The sequence below is a fragment of the Penicillium digitatum genome, chromosome 4, assembly GCF_016767815.1.
Source record: "Penicillium digitatum chromosome 4, complete sequence".
Classification (NCBI taxonomy): Eukaryota; Fungi; Ascomycota; class Eurotiomycetes; order Eurotiales; family Aspergillaceae; genus Penicillium; species Penicillium digitatum.
Genome location: NC_089387.1, coordinates 268,684 through 286,403, shown reverse-complemented (window position 1 = coordinate 286,403; position 17,720 = coordinate 268,684). Strand labels below are relative to the sequence as shown.

The 17,720-nt window shown below is 47.3% G+C and overlaps 3 protein-coding genes across 3 annotated transcripts; all 3 read right to left on the bottom strand.

Moving 5' to 3' along the window:
• Positions 1 to 150: 150 nt before the first annotated feature.
• On the bottom strand, positions 151 to 1,894 carry Pdw03_0095 (Mitochondria protein Fmp29, putative; the record flags this gene model as incomplete). Its single annotated transcript, XM_014680582.1, has 3 exons — positions 151 to 1,076; positions 1,160 to 1,758; positions 1,809 to 1,894. 3 exons carry the CDS (start codon positions 1,892 to 1,894, stop codon positions 151 to 153), a joined length of 1,611 nt encoding a protein of 536 aa, XP_014536068.1.
• A 7,939-nt stretch (positions 1,895 to 9,833) lies between these two features.
• On the bottom strand, positions 9,834 to 10,525 carry Pdw03_0094 (Allantoate permease; the record flags this gene model as incomplete). Its single annotated transcript, XM_066099499.1, has 2 exons — positions 9,834 to 10,176; positions 10,521 to 10,525. 2 exons carry the CDS (start codon positions 10,523 to 10,525, stop codon positions 9,834 to 9,836), a joined length of 348 nt encoding a protein of 115 aa, XP_065957226.1.
• Positions 10,526 to 12,040: 1,515 nt separating this feature from the next.
• On the bottom strand, positions 12,041 to 14,296 carry Pdw03_0093 (Protein kinase-like domain; the record flags this gene model as incomplete). Its single annotated transcript, XM_066099498.1, has 1 exon — positions 12,041 to 14,296. One exon carries the CDS (start codon positions 14,294 to 14,296, stop codon positions 12,041 to 12,043), a length of 2,256 nt encoding a protein of 751 aa, XP_065957225.1.
• Between the last annotated feature and the right edge of the window lie 3,424 nt (positions 14,297 to 17,720).

Sequence of the window (17,720 nt, the reverse complement as noted above, 5' to 3'; positions counted from 1 at the left end):
CGCGACAAGTGCAGCTTCACTCAAGTCCTGGTGGTTTTCAGTATGGCGCATAATCCAGCTCGCCCCAAGAATGCAATTGTGTGCTGCGGCGAACCGCATTTTACCAGTGTCTAATCTTCCCCATTAAGCATAGTTTATTCGCATCAAAAGTTAGATATCCCCCGGAGGCATGCTGTTATCCTCATCGTCCTTATACGGCCAGTTTTGCCAACACAACTCCCGCTGGTCCACTTCTGCTTGCCGAACCATTTCCATACGAAACTCTCGATTGCCCTCCACCGCCCTCTCAAAGTTGTCTGACTCGGTACCGCCTTCCATATCTATATCGAGGTGTTCTCTAACCTGGGACAATAGCTGTTCAGACTCATTCCATTCTTGCGATTCCACCATGGCAGCCTCTCGTTCTTCATCGCTGAACACAACTGGACAAGCGGCCGAGGAGATGCTGCTCCATACCGATGGAGTCGTGATACCTACTAAAGCAGCACGTAAGTTGATTACGTCTGCGTCCCAGGGATACCCTGTCTGGCGAAGGAGATACTGCCGCATTCCGAGATGAGGAAGTCTCAACAAATCCATATGTTCCTCATTGTGTACGCCTGTCGCGGCTGTGTAGTAAATGTTGGCCTCTTCCAAGCGAAAGACGGCTCTGCATTGTCTCTGTTGTTCGATTCCCATCTCATCAAAATCATCGGGAAGAGATGGAATATGCATACTTTGAGGTTGGGAGGAATCGTGCTCACAGAATGCGGGATAACCCACTTGCATGAAGCGGGGTAATATCACAGCATCCTGCCAATCGATGATACTGATGATTTTGGTTGATCCAGGTGCCAACAAAATGTTGCTCAGACTCAAATCGGGGTGTCTCAGCGTCGGAACGCTGTAAGAACCCGGTCGGATTATATGAGGCGCCAATTGTAGGAATCGCGAAAGTAACGAGGTGTGCTCAGAGGGAAGAATGTCATGGTTAGTCGGTAAAAGAAAAGTTTGGCGAGGCTGAGCTTTGGCGTGGTGCTGAATGACAGCCATCTCTCGGCGAGCCGCGGACGTAACACAGTCCTCGGGTGAAAGCCCTGACAATAATCAGTCCCGGTCATGGGGATTACTTTTCTAAAACTCAAGGACAGAGGGGGAAGAGGGAAAGGGAGGAACGTACAGGGTCCACGGTCAATTTCGAGTTTGCTTCGTTCACCATGCCAAAACTGCCGAGCAGACGCAGGGCCGATACAGAAATCCTCCACGATTGGTATCTGGGTTTCCCCGTCAAGGTCCTTCTTGTGATATAAGCTTCCATACGCAGGAAAATGGAAATCAAAAATCTTCCTCTCCATATCTGCGATTTGTGTCATGATATCTTTCGTCTCGTCGGTAGTGAGAGATAACCACCGTGAAGAAAGACTCTCTCCCTTCACTCGCTCCATCAGAATATACTCTGCGCCGATGGGATTGTCCGATGATGCTGAATAAGCCAAGACCTCCGGTACCGGAAGTTTGAGGATAGATCGCAAAAAGTTCATGGTAGCCACCTCACTGGCGGTTGTATAATGAGGAGGCCCGGCAATAGGAGTCGGAATTCGCGCGATCACTTCACGGCCATTCTTTGCTCGCAGAAGAAACACTTTGTTGAAGCCTCCCTCTGCAAACTTAGTAATATGAGGGCAATAGTCTTGTTGTACTGCTTCGCCGGCGATCCGTTGGAGCTCTGTTGGTCGAAACTTGACGTATCGTTCGTTCAAACGGTCGGTCTCGTTGAATCTAGCTGGGATTTAGTGGTTACGATCAAAGCAATAATAAGCTTCACATACATCCATCGTCGTGAGGTATTTTGAAAGAATTCCTCACGGAATGCTGGTGGACTGGTGGATAGGTGATTGCGGGAGGAAGCAGACATGGCAGGCTGCCTGGAACAGACCAACGGTTTCCGCAGACAGGGAGCGGATGATATACTTCGAGTAATGGCGTGTCTCTGGAAGGAATTCACCATTGTTTAAAAACAATAGTAGTAAAAAACCATTCAGTCACGGAGATGTTGCCTGATGCAGGTTCACTTTATCAGTTGACGCCGTGGAAGCTTGCTAGGAATCGAGGTAAGCTCCATATGCTAACTACATTCACGTGATCCGATACTGGTCTGGGGCCTCGCCCATGGGTTTACCCACCAACCGCTGAGCACCCATGCACCAGTATATTATTACAGCATTATATCGGTAATTTACTCAGTAACACATATAACAAACAGTATGTCATATTGTATATTCTACTGTTATTTAATTTCTGGCGGAATCGAAAATTGCGCTACAGTATATCGCGACAAGTTACGAACTAGGAGATGCTGTGTCGATATTGCGCAAAGACTTTTGGCCACGCGTCTGGCGCAACTGTTACCTAAGTGACCCTCGGTGAAAATATTATCGACCGGAGCACCATCTCCCTGGGAATACTGTCAAATGATATGCGGGACCCACATGGCCCATCTGGGTTCCGTTCTCCTGAACGAGAGAAAGGCTCTTTCTTTTCCTTCGTGTCAGGGTGCGGGCTGGCAGGACGGTATGATAGGAGATGACTGGCAGGGACAGGTCGTAACAGATCAGATTCTCATTGACAGGTACAGGCACAGGCAGGGGCAGGCTAATATACAAGACGTAGCTCGAAGAGCTACAACAGGATCTAGAACTGAAGTTCAAGATAAACAGGTCGGAGATCACGTGCCGTGATCTTCCTTTTACTAAGCATTACGGTTCACACCGTGACAGTACCCCCTCCCTTAGAGCCGAGCTCCGTCGAGGCGAGGCTTGTGCGGGTATCTTCGGTGGAAGTTCCGTATGATTTCGCGGGCGTGGTCCAGGTATTCAACAGGCTCTTCAGTGGGTTCGTCGTAACCAATCCATTTGACGGTGTACTTCAGACGCGGGCCTCCTCGGCCTCGTCGTTCCCAGCGGGAATCTAAGATGTCTTCAACTTCCCATTCTTCCAGTCCTTCGACTTCGACAGGCGGTGCGGGTTCAGTAACTTGTCCATTTACCGGGTTCGTGGCGGCAGGCTGTAGCAGGCTGACGTTAAACACAGGGTGGATCTTCATACTAGCAGGCAGTTCGAGCTTGTAAGCGTGTGCGCTTATAGCTTCTAGGACCTTAAAGGGGCCTAGGTTCTTCCAGTCCAGTTTCTTCTGCGGGCGGAGGGTTCGGATATTCCTGGCGTTCAGCCAGACCAGTTGTCCAGGACGGTATCGGCGGGCAGGGGCACGGTGACGGTTCGTTTGTTCTTCGTATCGGGCTTGTGCGGACAGTATCTCGGCGCGGACGTACTCAGTCAGTTCTTGCATTCGTGTAGCAAACTTTTCCGCGTCTCGGGTCGCAGGGTGACTGGCAGGCTGGGATGGTTCGAACCCGATGCGGGGGTGGAACCCATAGTTCGCGTAGAACGGAGAAACTCGGGTGCTCTCGGAGTAATGAGAGTTTGCAGTGAATTCGGCCAGCAGGAGCCATTCAGACCAGTCGTCCTGTAAGTAGGACACATACGCTCGGAGGTATTGTTCCAGTACGGCGTTCGCGCGTTCAGTCTGGCCATCAGTTTCCGGGTGATAAGCGGTTGACAGCAGGTTGGTGATTCGCAGGCGCTTTGTCAGGTGTTTCCAGAATTGGGCCACGAACTGGGGTCCTCGGTCAGATACAACGGTATTCGGCAGGCCGTGCAGTTTCCAGACATGACGGGTGTACAGGCGGGCGACTTCTTCAGCGTTGCAGGTTCCCTTGCAGTGTATGAAGTGCTTCATCTTGGTCAGACGGTCTACCACGACTAGGATGGCGTCGTAACCGTAGCTCAGGGGCAGGTGCGTGATGAAGTCCATGCTGATATCTTGCCAGGCTCTCTCAGGTACGGGCAGTTGTCTCAGGATCCCTTGACGGACTTCTCGGGCGGGGGTGATACGGCGGCAGGTGTGGCAGTTCTTGGTCCAGTCGCTCACGTACTGGTATACTCTAGGCCAGTAGTATTCTCGGGACAGCAGTTCATAGGTCTTCGACCGGCCAGGGTGTCCCACGGTGGGCTTGTCATGACACAGGCGCAGTATTTCAGCTTTCAGTTCATCGTTGTCAGGGACGTACAAGCGGTTCCGGTAGTAGAGGTAGTTGCCTCTTCGTTCGCAGTCGGCAAGTGTAATCTCAGGGTGACGGCTAGCGTTCTTGTCTAACGCTTCCAGGATAGATTGTACTACTTTATCTTGGTTGTAGGCTTCCAGCAGTAAATCCTTGATCGTAGATGGTGGTTCGGGCAGGTTGTTCCCGATGAATCGGACTCTTGTTTCAGGAGCAGCGGTGATGGGCGGATCGGTGATAATAGGCGGGACTTCAGCGGTAGCAGGCGGTTCTTCTGGCAGGTCTGGCAGTTCAGGTGGAGTGGTTGTAGTGACTCCGTTTCTCTGTCGTGTTGTGACGTTTATCTGTAGGTTTTCTTTCTTCAGAACAGTCTGGCTCTGATGCGCTAAGCGCTCATCCCCCTCTTTAGGGATATCCTCTGACCTCCTGGTCAGGGCGTCGGGCTTTGCACCTTGTTTTCCGGGACGGTACGTGATCTTGAAGTTAAACCGGGACAGGAATTCAGACCATCGGGCTTGGCGGCGGTTCAGGAGTTTCGTTGTCGTGAAATATTCCAGATTGCGGTGGTCAGTTATGACCTTCACGGGCGAGGGTGTGCCCTCCAGTTCGGGACGCCACTCTTCGAAGCAGCGGATTATGGCTAGCAGTTCTTTATCGTATATCTCATAGTTACACTCGGCGGCGGAGTGTTTTTTCGAGAAAAATGCGATAGGGTGCAGTATTCCAGCGTCATCGTACTGAGACAGTACACCGGCAGAGACAAAATCAGACGCGTCTGTTTCCAGGACTATCTCCTTGGACCAGTCAAACGCTTTCAGAACCGGGGCAGATGTAAACGCCTTCTTCAAGGCTTCGAAGCTCAGCTGGCAGACAGGTGTCCATTCGAAACGGACGTCTTTCTTCGTGAGTCTCACGAGCGGGGCGATGACTTTCGAGAAGTCTCTGATAAAGCGGCGGTAGAAGTTGCCGAAACCAATAAAGGCTTGCACATCAGTCAGACATAGACTTCCGCACGACCCAGTTTGGGTCGAAGGTCTCGACCCAGAACCCAACCCAGTCTGGGTCTGGGTCGAAACCTCATAACCCAGACCCAACCCAGACCCAGTGACTGGGGCCCCAGAAAACCCAGTATAGCCCCAGTTCGACCCAGTTTCTGCATAAATTATGGCATAAATATTTAAATAACATACTGTCATTTTCCCCTGTTATGGTTTCTACATCGAAATGCTACACTCTCTACCAACAAGGCAAAGGAAATTTTAAGAAATAACCTCGTTCTCCAAAGTAATATATCTGGTTCAAGATTAATTACTTCTTCAAATGCTTTATTTCATAAGGAAAGGTGGTATGTGTTGGCTGCTGGTTTTCTCAGGCGTAGGATTGCATTCCATTTAAAATACAAAGTATACCCCAAGTTGCAGATATATATATTCAACACACATCAACATAATATATATTTTCATCTACAGAGTAAAATAATTTTTGAATTCATTTATTTCTCTTCTTCTGTTTAATTCTAGAGCTTATATAACTATGGATAGATATCTAGTAAACTTTTATATTCAAAACTACTTACTACCTCTTAATCTACTTGGTATATGCGACTTGAAGGGAGGGTAGGAAGAAATATTTTGAGAAGGATTAATGGAACTGGGGTGGGAATTGGGGTTTGACTGGGGTTTTACTGGGGTTTTACTGGGTTTACTGGGTTCTTACTGGGTTAAATGGGTTCTTACTGGGTTCTTACTGGGTTAAATGGGTTATGACTGGGTCTTGACTGGGTCTTGACTGGGTTATCTCAGGGGTATTTCTTTAGACCCATATAATTTTAGTATAATAGACCAATCAACAAGAGTAGGATGATTTACTATATTTGATATATCAATATTCCTAGACACTTCTACAACTTTAGTGCATTTCTACCTTTGTACGTTAAAGAATTTCTCCCCTTACATCCATTTGTATATATTATATGTCATTCTCATGTTATGTCTCAAAGCCAACTTTCCGACTTTGCATCGTCGCTCTATGGTGGTGATCTTGACGATCTCTCATATATTTCAACTGGACAAGTCACACCATCCGCAAGTCAACACACAATCGACTCAAACTTCCGAGGACCAGATGATCCCCTCCCAATCCCCCCTTTATTGAAACGCGTTGGACCCGACCGTAGGAAAGGGTTTATTCTATACGATACAATGTCATATAACGATTTTGTGGACTGGTGGTTAGAGACTGACTACGGGAGGAAAAGCAAGCTTAAATGGGATTCGAACCGCCATACAGAGATCTGGAATAGCTACCATCAGGTAGCTCAGGGTATTGATGGCGCACCAAAGGTTATGTGCAAGCGCTGTGGGAAGATCCTAGAGCATCCTTATACACTAAGCCCGAACAGCACAGGCAAAGCGCAGTATCATGGCACATCAACCATCCAGAAACATCGGAAAACGGCTGGTTGTTTACGGTCGGAAAAGGGGAAGAAAGCGGAGATTACAAACTTCCTACAACGAGAGGTATATTTTCTATCATAAAATCAAGTAACTATACTAATTTATTATTATTCTAGGGAGAAGTTTCAGCAAGCATACCCTTCTTACAAGAAGATTGGGAGGAGGATCTCCTCCAATTTCTTACTCTCAACCGGCTCCCATTCCATCTGATCGAGCATCCATCATTCAAACGCATCATCAATAAAGCTCGTTCCGCCCCATCCCCTCCAGTGATCCCATCTGCCGATACCATCCGTCGCCGATTGGGCAGTCTAGTCAAAGACCGGCAGCAGCGTATCCTTCGTACGCTGCCTTCTGGCTCAAAGATATCCATTGCGCTTGACTGCTGGACATCTCCATTCTCGCAGGCATTTATGGCTATTACTGGCTATTTCATTGACAGTGATTGGGTATATCGTGAGGTACTACTTGGGTTTAAGCCGCTTCATGGTACACATACCGGCTCTTACCTGAGTAGTGTTCTTATAGAAACCCTAGTGGAGCACAACATTGAAGATAAAGTATTCGGGTTGACAACAGATAATGCATCAAACAACAAGACATTAGCTACTGCTCTCCAACAGGCTTTGTCAGATGATACTATTATCACCCGAATACCATGTCTTGCCCACGTTATCCAGCTCAGCCTCAATCAGCTTCTTGCTCGGATCAAGGCAGTTCCATTAAATGAATCAGCCGAGACAAGGTGGACAGAGAAGCAGTCAAGGCTAGCCCAAGAAAATGCGAAGCAAAGTCAGATCTCCTCCACACTGAACAAAGTCCGTTATCTTGCGATTTACGTCAATGCAAGTCCCCAGCGCAGAGAGACCTTTTACAATCTTCAGACAACTAATATCAAGATCGTTCCAATCCAAGATGTAAAGACACGATGGAATTCTACGTTCCTCATGCTTCGCCGGGCAAAGAGGCTACGTGCTATCTTCTCTTTATTCTGTACAGAGTATGATTGTGAGGAGATGCTACTCAGCGAGCAAGAGTGGCGTCAGATCGACTATCTTCTTTGTATCACCGAGCCCTTCTTTGATTATACAACACAGCTATCAAAGACTCGAGATGTCACTGCCCACTATGTGTTTAAGATCTACAACAAACTGTTTGATCATCTTGAGCGATCACAGGCACAGCTACGCCGAAAGCGTGTCCCATGGAAAAAACAGATGCTAGAGGCCCTTGAAGCTGGTCGGTCTAAGCTTGATGAGTATTACTCCCAAGCTGATGATCTTCGAGGGAATATCTATGCAATCAGTACAATGCTTGCACCGGTGAACAAATTCAAATTCTTCCTCTCCAGTGATTGGGATCAGAAATGGCGAGATACCTATCGACTTGCTTTTGAACAAGCCCTTGTTCCATATCAAGCACAAGTTAGAATAAGCAGTCGTGATCTACAAAGCTCTCTAACGATAGCCCATCCAAGCTCAAGGCTAGAGGAGATGCTTGATGGAAGGGATATACAACCACGAGCCATTACTGATGAAATCAGTCAATATCTTGACAGCGGTAAGTAAATACAAAGAGTATGTGTGATAATAATACTACTATATATATAGATACTGTTTCTGTTAGGCCGCTTACTTTCTGGAAAGAGCACCAGGCTCGCTTTCCGGCCATTGCTGCCCTTGCGCGAGATACACTCTCATTTCCAGCAACTGGCGCAGGAGTTGAACGCCTCTTTAATACCGCTCGAGATATTTGTCACTATCGTCGTGGTAGAATGAAGAGTGAGACTGTCGAGGCATTAATGATGTTTCTTTGTACAACGAAATTTGATATGGAGGAGCAGGAAGCAACACTTCTTGAGAAATTTTTCTCCCAGGATGAGCTTGAGGCGGCAAAAGAGGAGAGGGAAGAGAAGCTCAGTGAGATTGAGGTTGATCCAATTAGTGATACAGAGGAGCAGGAGGATGAACTGGAAGATAAACCAGGGGATGCAATTGAGGTTGTAATTGAGGATAGACCAGAGGATATACCGGAGGAGACGCCCTTACCTACAAGTGAATATGGTCGTCCTTGCTCGCCATCATTACCACCAACCTGTACACAGACACAAGCATCAGGGAGAAAACGTAAAAGCAGGGAAGATGATTTATTTGAATACCATTAGCTTGCTTGACAAAGAATCCTCAATTATACGCATCTCTTTTACCCTTTTTACAAATAAAATTAGATATAATCAAGTAAAGCAAATACTCAAAATTACCGCGAATAAATGCATAAGTTATACATTTAGAATCCTTAGCATGTTTGTTTAGTTTGTAACCCAGTTTGGGGCCCCAGACCCAGTACTGGGTCGAACCCTCCGACCCAGACCCATTACTGGGTCGAAGGGTTCGACCCAAAACCCAACCCAGACTGGGTTGGGTCTGGGTTGGGTCTGGGTTTTACTGGGTCGTGCGGAAGACTAGTCAGACAGGTCGGTGTTTTCCAGTTCACGATCGTTTCGATCTTGTCGGGGTCCATACGGATACCATCTTCACCGATGATAATACCAAGGAACTTCGTCTCGGACACACAGAATTCGCATTTCGATAGTTTTGCGAACAGGCCTGCCTCTCGGAGGCGCTGGAGGACTTTTCGTACATGTTCTATGTGTTCCGCACGCGTGCGGCTGTAAATCAGGATATCGTCCAGGTAAGCAGTACAGAAACAGTCCAGGTACTCTCGTAACGTGTCGTTGATAAATCGTTGGAAGGATGCGGGGGCTCCAGTTAAACCAAATGGCATCACCAATGATTCGAACAGTCCTAATCTCGTACGGAAGGCAGTCAGGTATTCTTGTCCCTTCGCAATTCGCAGATTGTTGAAGGCGGAGATGATATCAATCTTCGTAAAGAACTTCATCCCTTTCAGGTTATTCAGGGTTTCCTTGGTCAGCGGCAACGGGTAACGGTCCTTAACAGTGATTGCGTTCAGTGCACGGTAATCCACGCAGAAGCGGAGACCTCCGCCGGGTTTCTTCACGAACAGAACAGGCGAGGCAGCGGGCGAGGAGCTGGGCCGAATGAACCCTTTCCTCAGGTTATCTTCGATCCAGTCTTTCAGGACCTCGAGCTCATTTCGGGACATGGGATAGAGGGGCCCAAAAGGTAAGGGTTTGTCCTCTTGTAAGACCATCTTGTGGTCGTATGATCGGTGGGGTGGCAAGCGCTCGGCTTCCTTGGGTGAGAACACTTCGGCGAAGTCTCTAAACTCTTCAGGCAGTGCAGACACGGGGTCAGGTTCAGTGTCGGTCTTGGGGTTCAGTGCAGTCTCGATGTCCGCGGTTGTAATTGCGAACATGCTGTATTTCTTTCTTGCATACGCAGCACACGCAGCTAGCGATACGGCTGCAATGTCTCGTTTCTCGAGACCAGTTGGTCGTGCAGGCAGGTTCCTCGGACGGGACTTTACAGGTAGCAGGCGGTTCTTCAGTGGTAGCAGGCGGATCTTCAGTGGTAGCAGGCGGATCTTCAGTGGTAGCAGGCGGTTCTTCAGCGGTAGCAGGCGGTTCTTCGGTGGTAGCAGGCGGTTCTTCAGCGGTAGCAGGCGGTTCTTCAGTGGTAGCGGTCTGCTCAGGACCGGGTCTACCAGAGTTCAGTTCGGGGGCTTTCGGGGCGGTTCAGACATTTTCAGACAGTCAACTCCTAGGGGTAGGAGCTACGTAGTGTCAGGGTGCGGGCTGGCAGGACGGTATGATAGGAGATGACTGGCAGGGACAGGTCGTAACAGATCAGATTCACATTGACAGGCAGGTACAGGCAGGGGCAGGCTAATATACAAGACGTAGCTCGAAGAGCTACAACAGGATCTAGAACTGAAGTTCAAGATAAACAGGTCGGAGATCACGTGCCGTGATCTTCCTTTTACTAAGCATTACGGTTCACACCGTGACAGCTATTTTTCAACATGATAATGCGCCTACACATACTGCATACGTTGTCCGGGATGCTTTACGTGAAATGAATATTGAAGTTATGGAATGGCCTCCGTACTCGCCGGATTTGAACCCAATTGAAAACCTCTGGGCGCTATTGAAAGCTGAAATCTAGAAGCTTCGGCCCGATCTCATTCATATGAGGAACAATGACGAAACTAAGGCTATTTTGGTAGCTACAGCGCAGCTTGCATGGGATCAATTAGATCTAGATCATCTAAAGCATCTCTTTGAGACCATGCCGAACCGGGTGGAGGCTACTATTGAGAGCCAGGGGTGGTATACGCCGTACTAGATAGATGGTTTTAATCCATGGAGTTTTATTCCGGCAGAAAATTACATAATATGTTGGTGTGGGGCCAGGGGTGTTAAAACTTTTGCGGAGTCACTGTAGTTGTACAAACTATTACAGTATGATTTAATAAGTTCATAATAATACTATATAAAATAATATATTTCGATTCAAAATGTCACGGTGCGAACCGTGACACCTCCGAGCTCCCAACAAGTCATTATACAAAGCCTTCCAAAGCTTATTTTTCTAACCTCGGTCAGAAAATTAATAATGGTATTAAGTCATTGTACATATAATCAAATTGCTTAAGAATACAGAGAAAAAATGCACAAATAATGTATATCACGAGGTCAAGAAATTCTGCTTACTAAAAAGGCCCACCGGCGCCCACAACGCCCAAGGCCCGTGGGCCCTAAGTGTCAGGGTGCGGGCTGGCAGGACGGTATGATAGGAGATGACTGGCAGGGACAGGTCGTAACAGATCAGATTCTCATTGACAGGTACAGGCACAGGCAGGGGCAGGCTAATATACAAGACGCAGCTCGAAGAGCTACAACAGGATCTAGAACTGAAGTTCAAGATAAACAGGTCGGAGATCACGTGTCGTGATCTTCCTTTTACTAAGCATTACGGTTCACACCGTGACACTAAGGGTAGGGCCCGTCCATGGGCGATGTCGCAGTCTACCGGCGACAGCTATCTTTTAATGCCTATAAAAATAGGATCAAAAGATAGAGCCGGGAGTTGGAAAGAATGTTAACCAATTTAAGAGCCTATAGGCCCTTGGTTAGCGAGATAGAATAAAAATTTAATCTGGGCAAAAAGAGTTGTCCCTCGACTCCATATGTGTCAGGGTGCAGGCTGGCAGGACGGTATGATAGAAGATGACTGGTAGGAACAGGTCATAACAGATCAGATTCCCACTGACAGGTACAGGCAGGGGCAGGCTATTATACAAGACGTAGCTCGAAGAGCTACAACAGGATCTAGAACTGAAGTTCAGACAAACAGGTCGGAGATCACGTGCCGTGATCTTCCTCTAACTAAGCATCACGGTTCGCACCGTGACATAAGGTCTTTACATAATTATCCCGAGGGCTTTGAATTCCTTGTTCGATTTGTGACTTTAACGCTGTACTCCCTTCCCCCACGTATCACGACTGATCTAAGGTGTAGACGTAACGTTAACTAACGCAGTGGTCTATGGGTCTGAGGGCCGTCATGAGCAGACAGCAGTTGAGCTGGACAAGAGCTTTTTTCTACTTTTCCCCACCCCGACGCGATGGCTATGCCGCATGTTGCCAAAGGTTGGTTCAAGAGCCCGAGGGCACTTCAACCATTTCACTTCCTCCAGGTCAATAACAAACAAGCGAGCACCTAGGTCATCCCACAGCATATTGCGCCACTCACTGTCGCCGTGGATAACTCCATGCGACCGGAGCACGGTCAGAGCTTTGTCGCGCTCCTGGTGAAAGAATCTGGAATTCTCATCGTTGATAATATACTGAAGCCGTTTTCCAGACCAGCTCAGTATCATCATCTGCGCCATTAATTCGCCATGGTACCAATATAAGACTTGTGGCGTAAATGTGCCAAGACAGACGGGGATTTGATTTCCTTGTAAGCTCCTGAGGTGACGATAATTGTTCGCCTCCGCTTGAAGGCGATGCTGCTTCTCCATTGTGGTAGCTTTAATGACCACAGTGTACCCGTGTGATAGAAGGGTAGCTTTGACGAGGTAACCTGTCCGACCACAGACGTGAAGCTGTTCAAACCCATGGTTTCGGTTTTGGGTAAGTTGGCGGTGAAGCCGGCGTGTGAACTCCTGCGGTCCTATAGAGTGTCTCTGGCCGCCGTGGAGTTTCCAGTTAGGGCATTCTTGATCCAGAGGTTCTCGGTTAACGATGCCGCGGATACAGGCAATTGTGCAGTAGGGTCGTGTAGATTGCCCATCTTTTCGAGAGGTCTGTTTATTATTCTGACCGGCTCGTTTGCTTTCGCTTTCCTTAGTTGATTGGCGGTTATTGCCTCGGCCACGGCTCGACCCGCTACGAGCCGCTGCAGCGATAGATGGCGAGTGCGATTCTTCATCACTACCGCTGCCTTCGGTCGACGAATGCTTTGGAGTAGAGATATCTGGTTTGCAGCGAGCACGGGATCGTGTATTGTGCGTCTTCGGCTCTAGTTTCCAGTGCGATGGTCGATAATTGGAGGCTCGCGGGTCTTTACGGAGAGTCTCGGGGATTTTTCTCAACACATCTAGGTATTCGACATCCCAGGTCTCTAGCTTATCGTATGCCGCATCATGCCATTCTTGAGACGGAGCTTTGGCGGCTAGCGCTTGAAGGGTGAATGCAAGCACCTGGCCGATAGCGGTCCGGTGGAGGCGTAGTTCATCGTCCGCCTGCACGTCCTGGTTTGGGATACACAAAAAATATTGAACAACTGTGGGATCATCCTCCGGGATATAGAGAAAAACAAAAGCTTCTCCTGTGCAGATATAGCCGTATTGAACCCCAATATCGATCATGTATGAGAATATCTGAGTGACCACAGCGGCGACGAGGTAGGTGGCATGAAACTCAAACGTATCGCCTTCCTGGTTAATGACATCGCGAGCTAGATTTATCTGGTGTAGACCCGCCACCAATTCGGGGATTGTCACCTTATGCGGCGCTTTGAACTCCACCGCATATATTGGTATTTGTCGTTCATCAGCCATAAGGTGCACGCAGAACTGGTCGGCACGACGATTACGTCTTCGTGTAGTGCCATCCCTATTGTTTCCCTGCATCGCTCCTCTTCCCCTTCCTCTGCGTCTCCCAGGCCTAGTGTTCGCGAATCGTTGGGGTGTTCGCACGTCCTGAAGATTCATTTGCTCTAAGCTGTTCTGTAGCGAAGTTTCCGATAGGTTCATGCGGTCGTAAAAGGTGACTTGACCTTGGATTCCAAACTCATGTCGAAAGACTTCATCATCTCGCAACGCCTTGATAACCATTTCAACAAAATTATCCACCGTGTCTCGCTCGAAATTTCGAAGGGACGCCTCCGAATAAATCGGTCTATTCTGGATATTCGCAAAGACATAATCGATTTGGGTATCAGAAGGGAAGAGAGGGCGCGAGGTTAAGGCAGCCGTGCGGTCGAGTTTCCTCCAGACTTGCTCCTGGAGCTGAGGGAAATCAAGCCAAGGGACTATGCGCTTGGGGTAAAGTCTGTTCACCGGGTTGGTCGCATCGCCCTGAGTCGTGAGGGTTGCATCCGTCTCGACTCTGATCGCTTGAGACAGATAGTTGTGGCAGCGATCGAGAAGGGTGAATAGTGTGTTGGGCTGCACATGTCGTTCCGCCTCTCCCTGGCGTCGTTCCGCCTCTCCCTGGCGTCGTTCCGCCTCTCCCTGGCGTCGTTCCGCCTCTCCCTGGCGTCGTTCCGCCTCCTCAAGCTGACGCCGTAGCTCGGCGATTGTTTCTTCCATGCCTTGTCAAAAGCAGTTTTATCAGAAAATTGATTAAAACAAATTCGAGGCAAATACAGCAAGGAGCCTGCAATCTGAGACAGGGGAACAAAGGGGATTACGCACCAGGATGCAGCTTACCCAACCTACTCACCCCGTGACTCACTTCAATGCCTAAGGCATAAACCCGTTTGATCTTTCAGGCAAACTTTCAGGATGGATACAACGCGTCGACTCCACGTTTGCGCGATACCTGAATTGGTCTCGTTAGTACTTGAAGATCCAGACCCTCTCCAAATCATTCGATAAGTACAGTCACAGTGTAGAGGATCATTGTCTCAGGTTCTTCACTCGCGAATAGACTGCGGCATATCCGCTCCAATGGATATCAGATCGATCCTTATATCCGCAATTTGCGGATATTGGATATGAGTTGATATCCACATCCGCACTGCGGATATGAGTTTATATCCATATCCGCACTAGCATAACTCTCGCTTACTTTCCCCCTTATAGCCTGTCACATGATCTTAATGCAGCTTACCAATATTTCCTTACCACTGAAATAAACGCATGTTTGATCCTGACAGAACCAACCCCTTCAATCGACAGTCGGCCCTTTGAAATTTTAGGAAATAGACACGTATCGAAGGTCTCCTTATACAGTATTTGTAGGTGGTGTCGTAGTTTTCTTAGTCCAACGTTTTCATGTAAAGGTGGCCGTAGATTAACGATTTTGTGGTAAATTACATGTAGAAATATATGTTTAACTACTGTTAACTATGATAAACTTCGTAGGAGATAGAACATGGAAAATCAAAACCTTTATTATTGGATAAGTTCGTTCGATTTTAGGCTCAAATAAAAGCTAAGAGTCCCAGCTGTCTACTGATTATTTTCTCAATCCGTTTTGACTACTAGAACTTGAGAAACCCGAGATAAAAGTTCTCAAAATGCGGACTTTGCGAGTTTCGATGTCTTGCGGATATCTTGTGGATATCCACAAAATATCCACAAAATATCCGCAAGATATCCTCAAGATATCCTTAAGATCCGCAGGATATCCTCCAATTATCCGCACTAATATACAATACAGCCAATCATTTAGGTAAACCATATCGAAAGTAAGTCTAAGTCAGAATATCCTAGTACGTTTACTTTACCCCTGATTCAGGGGCCCTGAAAACCTCTACTAGTTTAGATGTAAGCTTCTCTGTTCTTTTAAGCACCCTACTACACTATATATTATAATTGTTAACTTCTCAATGTCTCAATCACAGTTCTCATTCACCAATTCGGATGTGGATTTAGCTTCTGATCAGATTTATCCTGACAACTTCTCTGATTTTTTGGGTATCCAAACACCGGTCCCATCGATATCGCCGACTCGTTTAACTCGTTCAACTTTTGCGCCCTTATCCCTTACTCGTGTTGGACCTCCCCTTCAAAAGCACTGGGTTTTATATCCATCTGATTCTATATGTGATGACATGGAGGACGTACGCAATAAATTCGTTAGTTGGTGGCTTACAACTGAGTATGGATCTCAGTCTGATATTAAGAATACAATTCGATGGGAATCAAAAAGCAAATCGGATATCTGGGACAGCTTCTACCAGGTTGCGAATGACAAAAATGGAAAGCCGAAGGTTATGTGCAAGGCATGTCTCTGTACAATTGGCCATCCAAGATTCCGGCGTGCTGGTTCTTCGCCTATGACAGCGCACCTCAAAACTGGCGCATGTTCCAAAAAAAGTGGCCTAAGAATCGACCAGCTTATCAAAAGAATGGTATGTCAACCAGGGTACTTAACTGGCGTTACTACAGTGGTTAAGTTCTTTACAATTTAGCAGCTAACATTGAGTACTTTAATCTAGCCAGGTACCACTAGTATATCATTTACCCAAGACCGTCTTTCCGATGCTATTCTGAGATTCATTTCGACTGCACATCTACCCTTTCGAGTGATCGAACACCCCCAATTCCACCGCATGTTAGAGGTTGCTCAACAATCATCCACTAAACTTACAATTCCATCAGCACGAACCATTCGACGTCATCTCGATATAACAATCCAGAATAACCAGAAGGGGATTCTACAGAGGCTTCCAGAGGGGTGTCGGCTATCAATAGCCTTGGATTGCTGGACTTCTCCTTTCCAGCAGGCCTTTATGGCTATCACTGGTTACTTTATCGATCATAACTGGGATTATTGTGAGATTCTTCTAGGCTTTGAGCCTCTTCATGGCTCCCATACTGGTGAAAATCTCAGTAAAACCGTGACCCAGATCCTAACAGAGCATGGTATCTCGGATCGTGTCCTATCAGTGACTACAGACAACGCAACCAACAACAATACTTTGATGCAGAGTGTCCAGGACCACCTTCAGTCTCAGCATTCATCAGATCTCTCAATCTTCCGCGTTCCATGCATCGCGCATGTGATCCAGCTGAGTCTGAATGAGCTTCTTGGGAAGCTTAAGGCAGTGCCAAGCAATAAGGAGATCGAGTTAGAGTGGTCCGAAAAAAAAACCCACTCTTTCCAGAATAAGCGCAATACCTCCGGCAGTATCCAGATCACATATACATTGAAAAAGGTATATCTTCTACCCCTAGATCCTTATAATGGCTAGACTAATAAAAGTATGGAAGATCCGAGGACTAGCAGTCTTTATTAATGCAAGCCCACAACGTCGGGAGGCATTTATAGCCCTTCAGCCGGAGCCTGCATTGATTCCAATCCAAGATGTTCGGACACGATGGAATTCAACATTTCTGATGCTCAACCGTGCCAAGAAGCTCCAGCCATTCTATGATCAGTATTGTACTGATCATCAATATCTTTATTTCAAGCTCGATCAAGAAGAGTGGCGTCAAGTCGAGTATCTTCTTCTTCTGACAAAGCCCTTCTTTGATTTCACAATGATGCTATCAAAGACAAAGGATATTACCGCACACAATATCTACAGTATCTACAATAAGCTTTTCTCTCATCTCGATGCAGCCGAGGCGAAGCTTAAGAATAAAGGTGTGATCTGGAAGAAACGGATGTTATGGGCACTCCAAACAGCAAAGAAAAAGCTCTCCAAGTACTACACTGCCACCGAATACGAGCCTTATGGTGACATCTACGCTCTAGCAACAATCTTCTCTCCATCAAAGAAGCTCCGGTACTTTTCCTCGACTGATTGGCAGGGCGATATTGATTATGCGAATCGTTATCAAGAGGTCCTGAGCCGAGAGTTCGATCGATATAGGAAGATGCTTACGCATGATACTAATGACCCAGCGGTACTGGAGACTTCTGGAGTAGCCATCGATGAGAATGATGACTGTGATCTTGATGCTGCTTGTGCATCCCAGAACCAGCCATTGGAAGAGCTTACAAAACCAGATGACGACGAGATTGCACGATATCTTGCTCGTGGAATTGAGCGACAGAAAC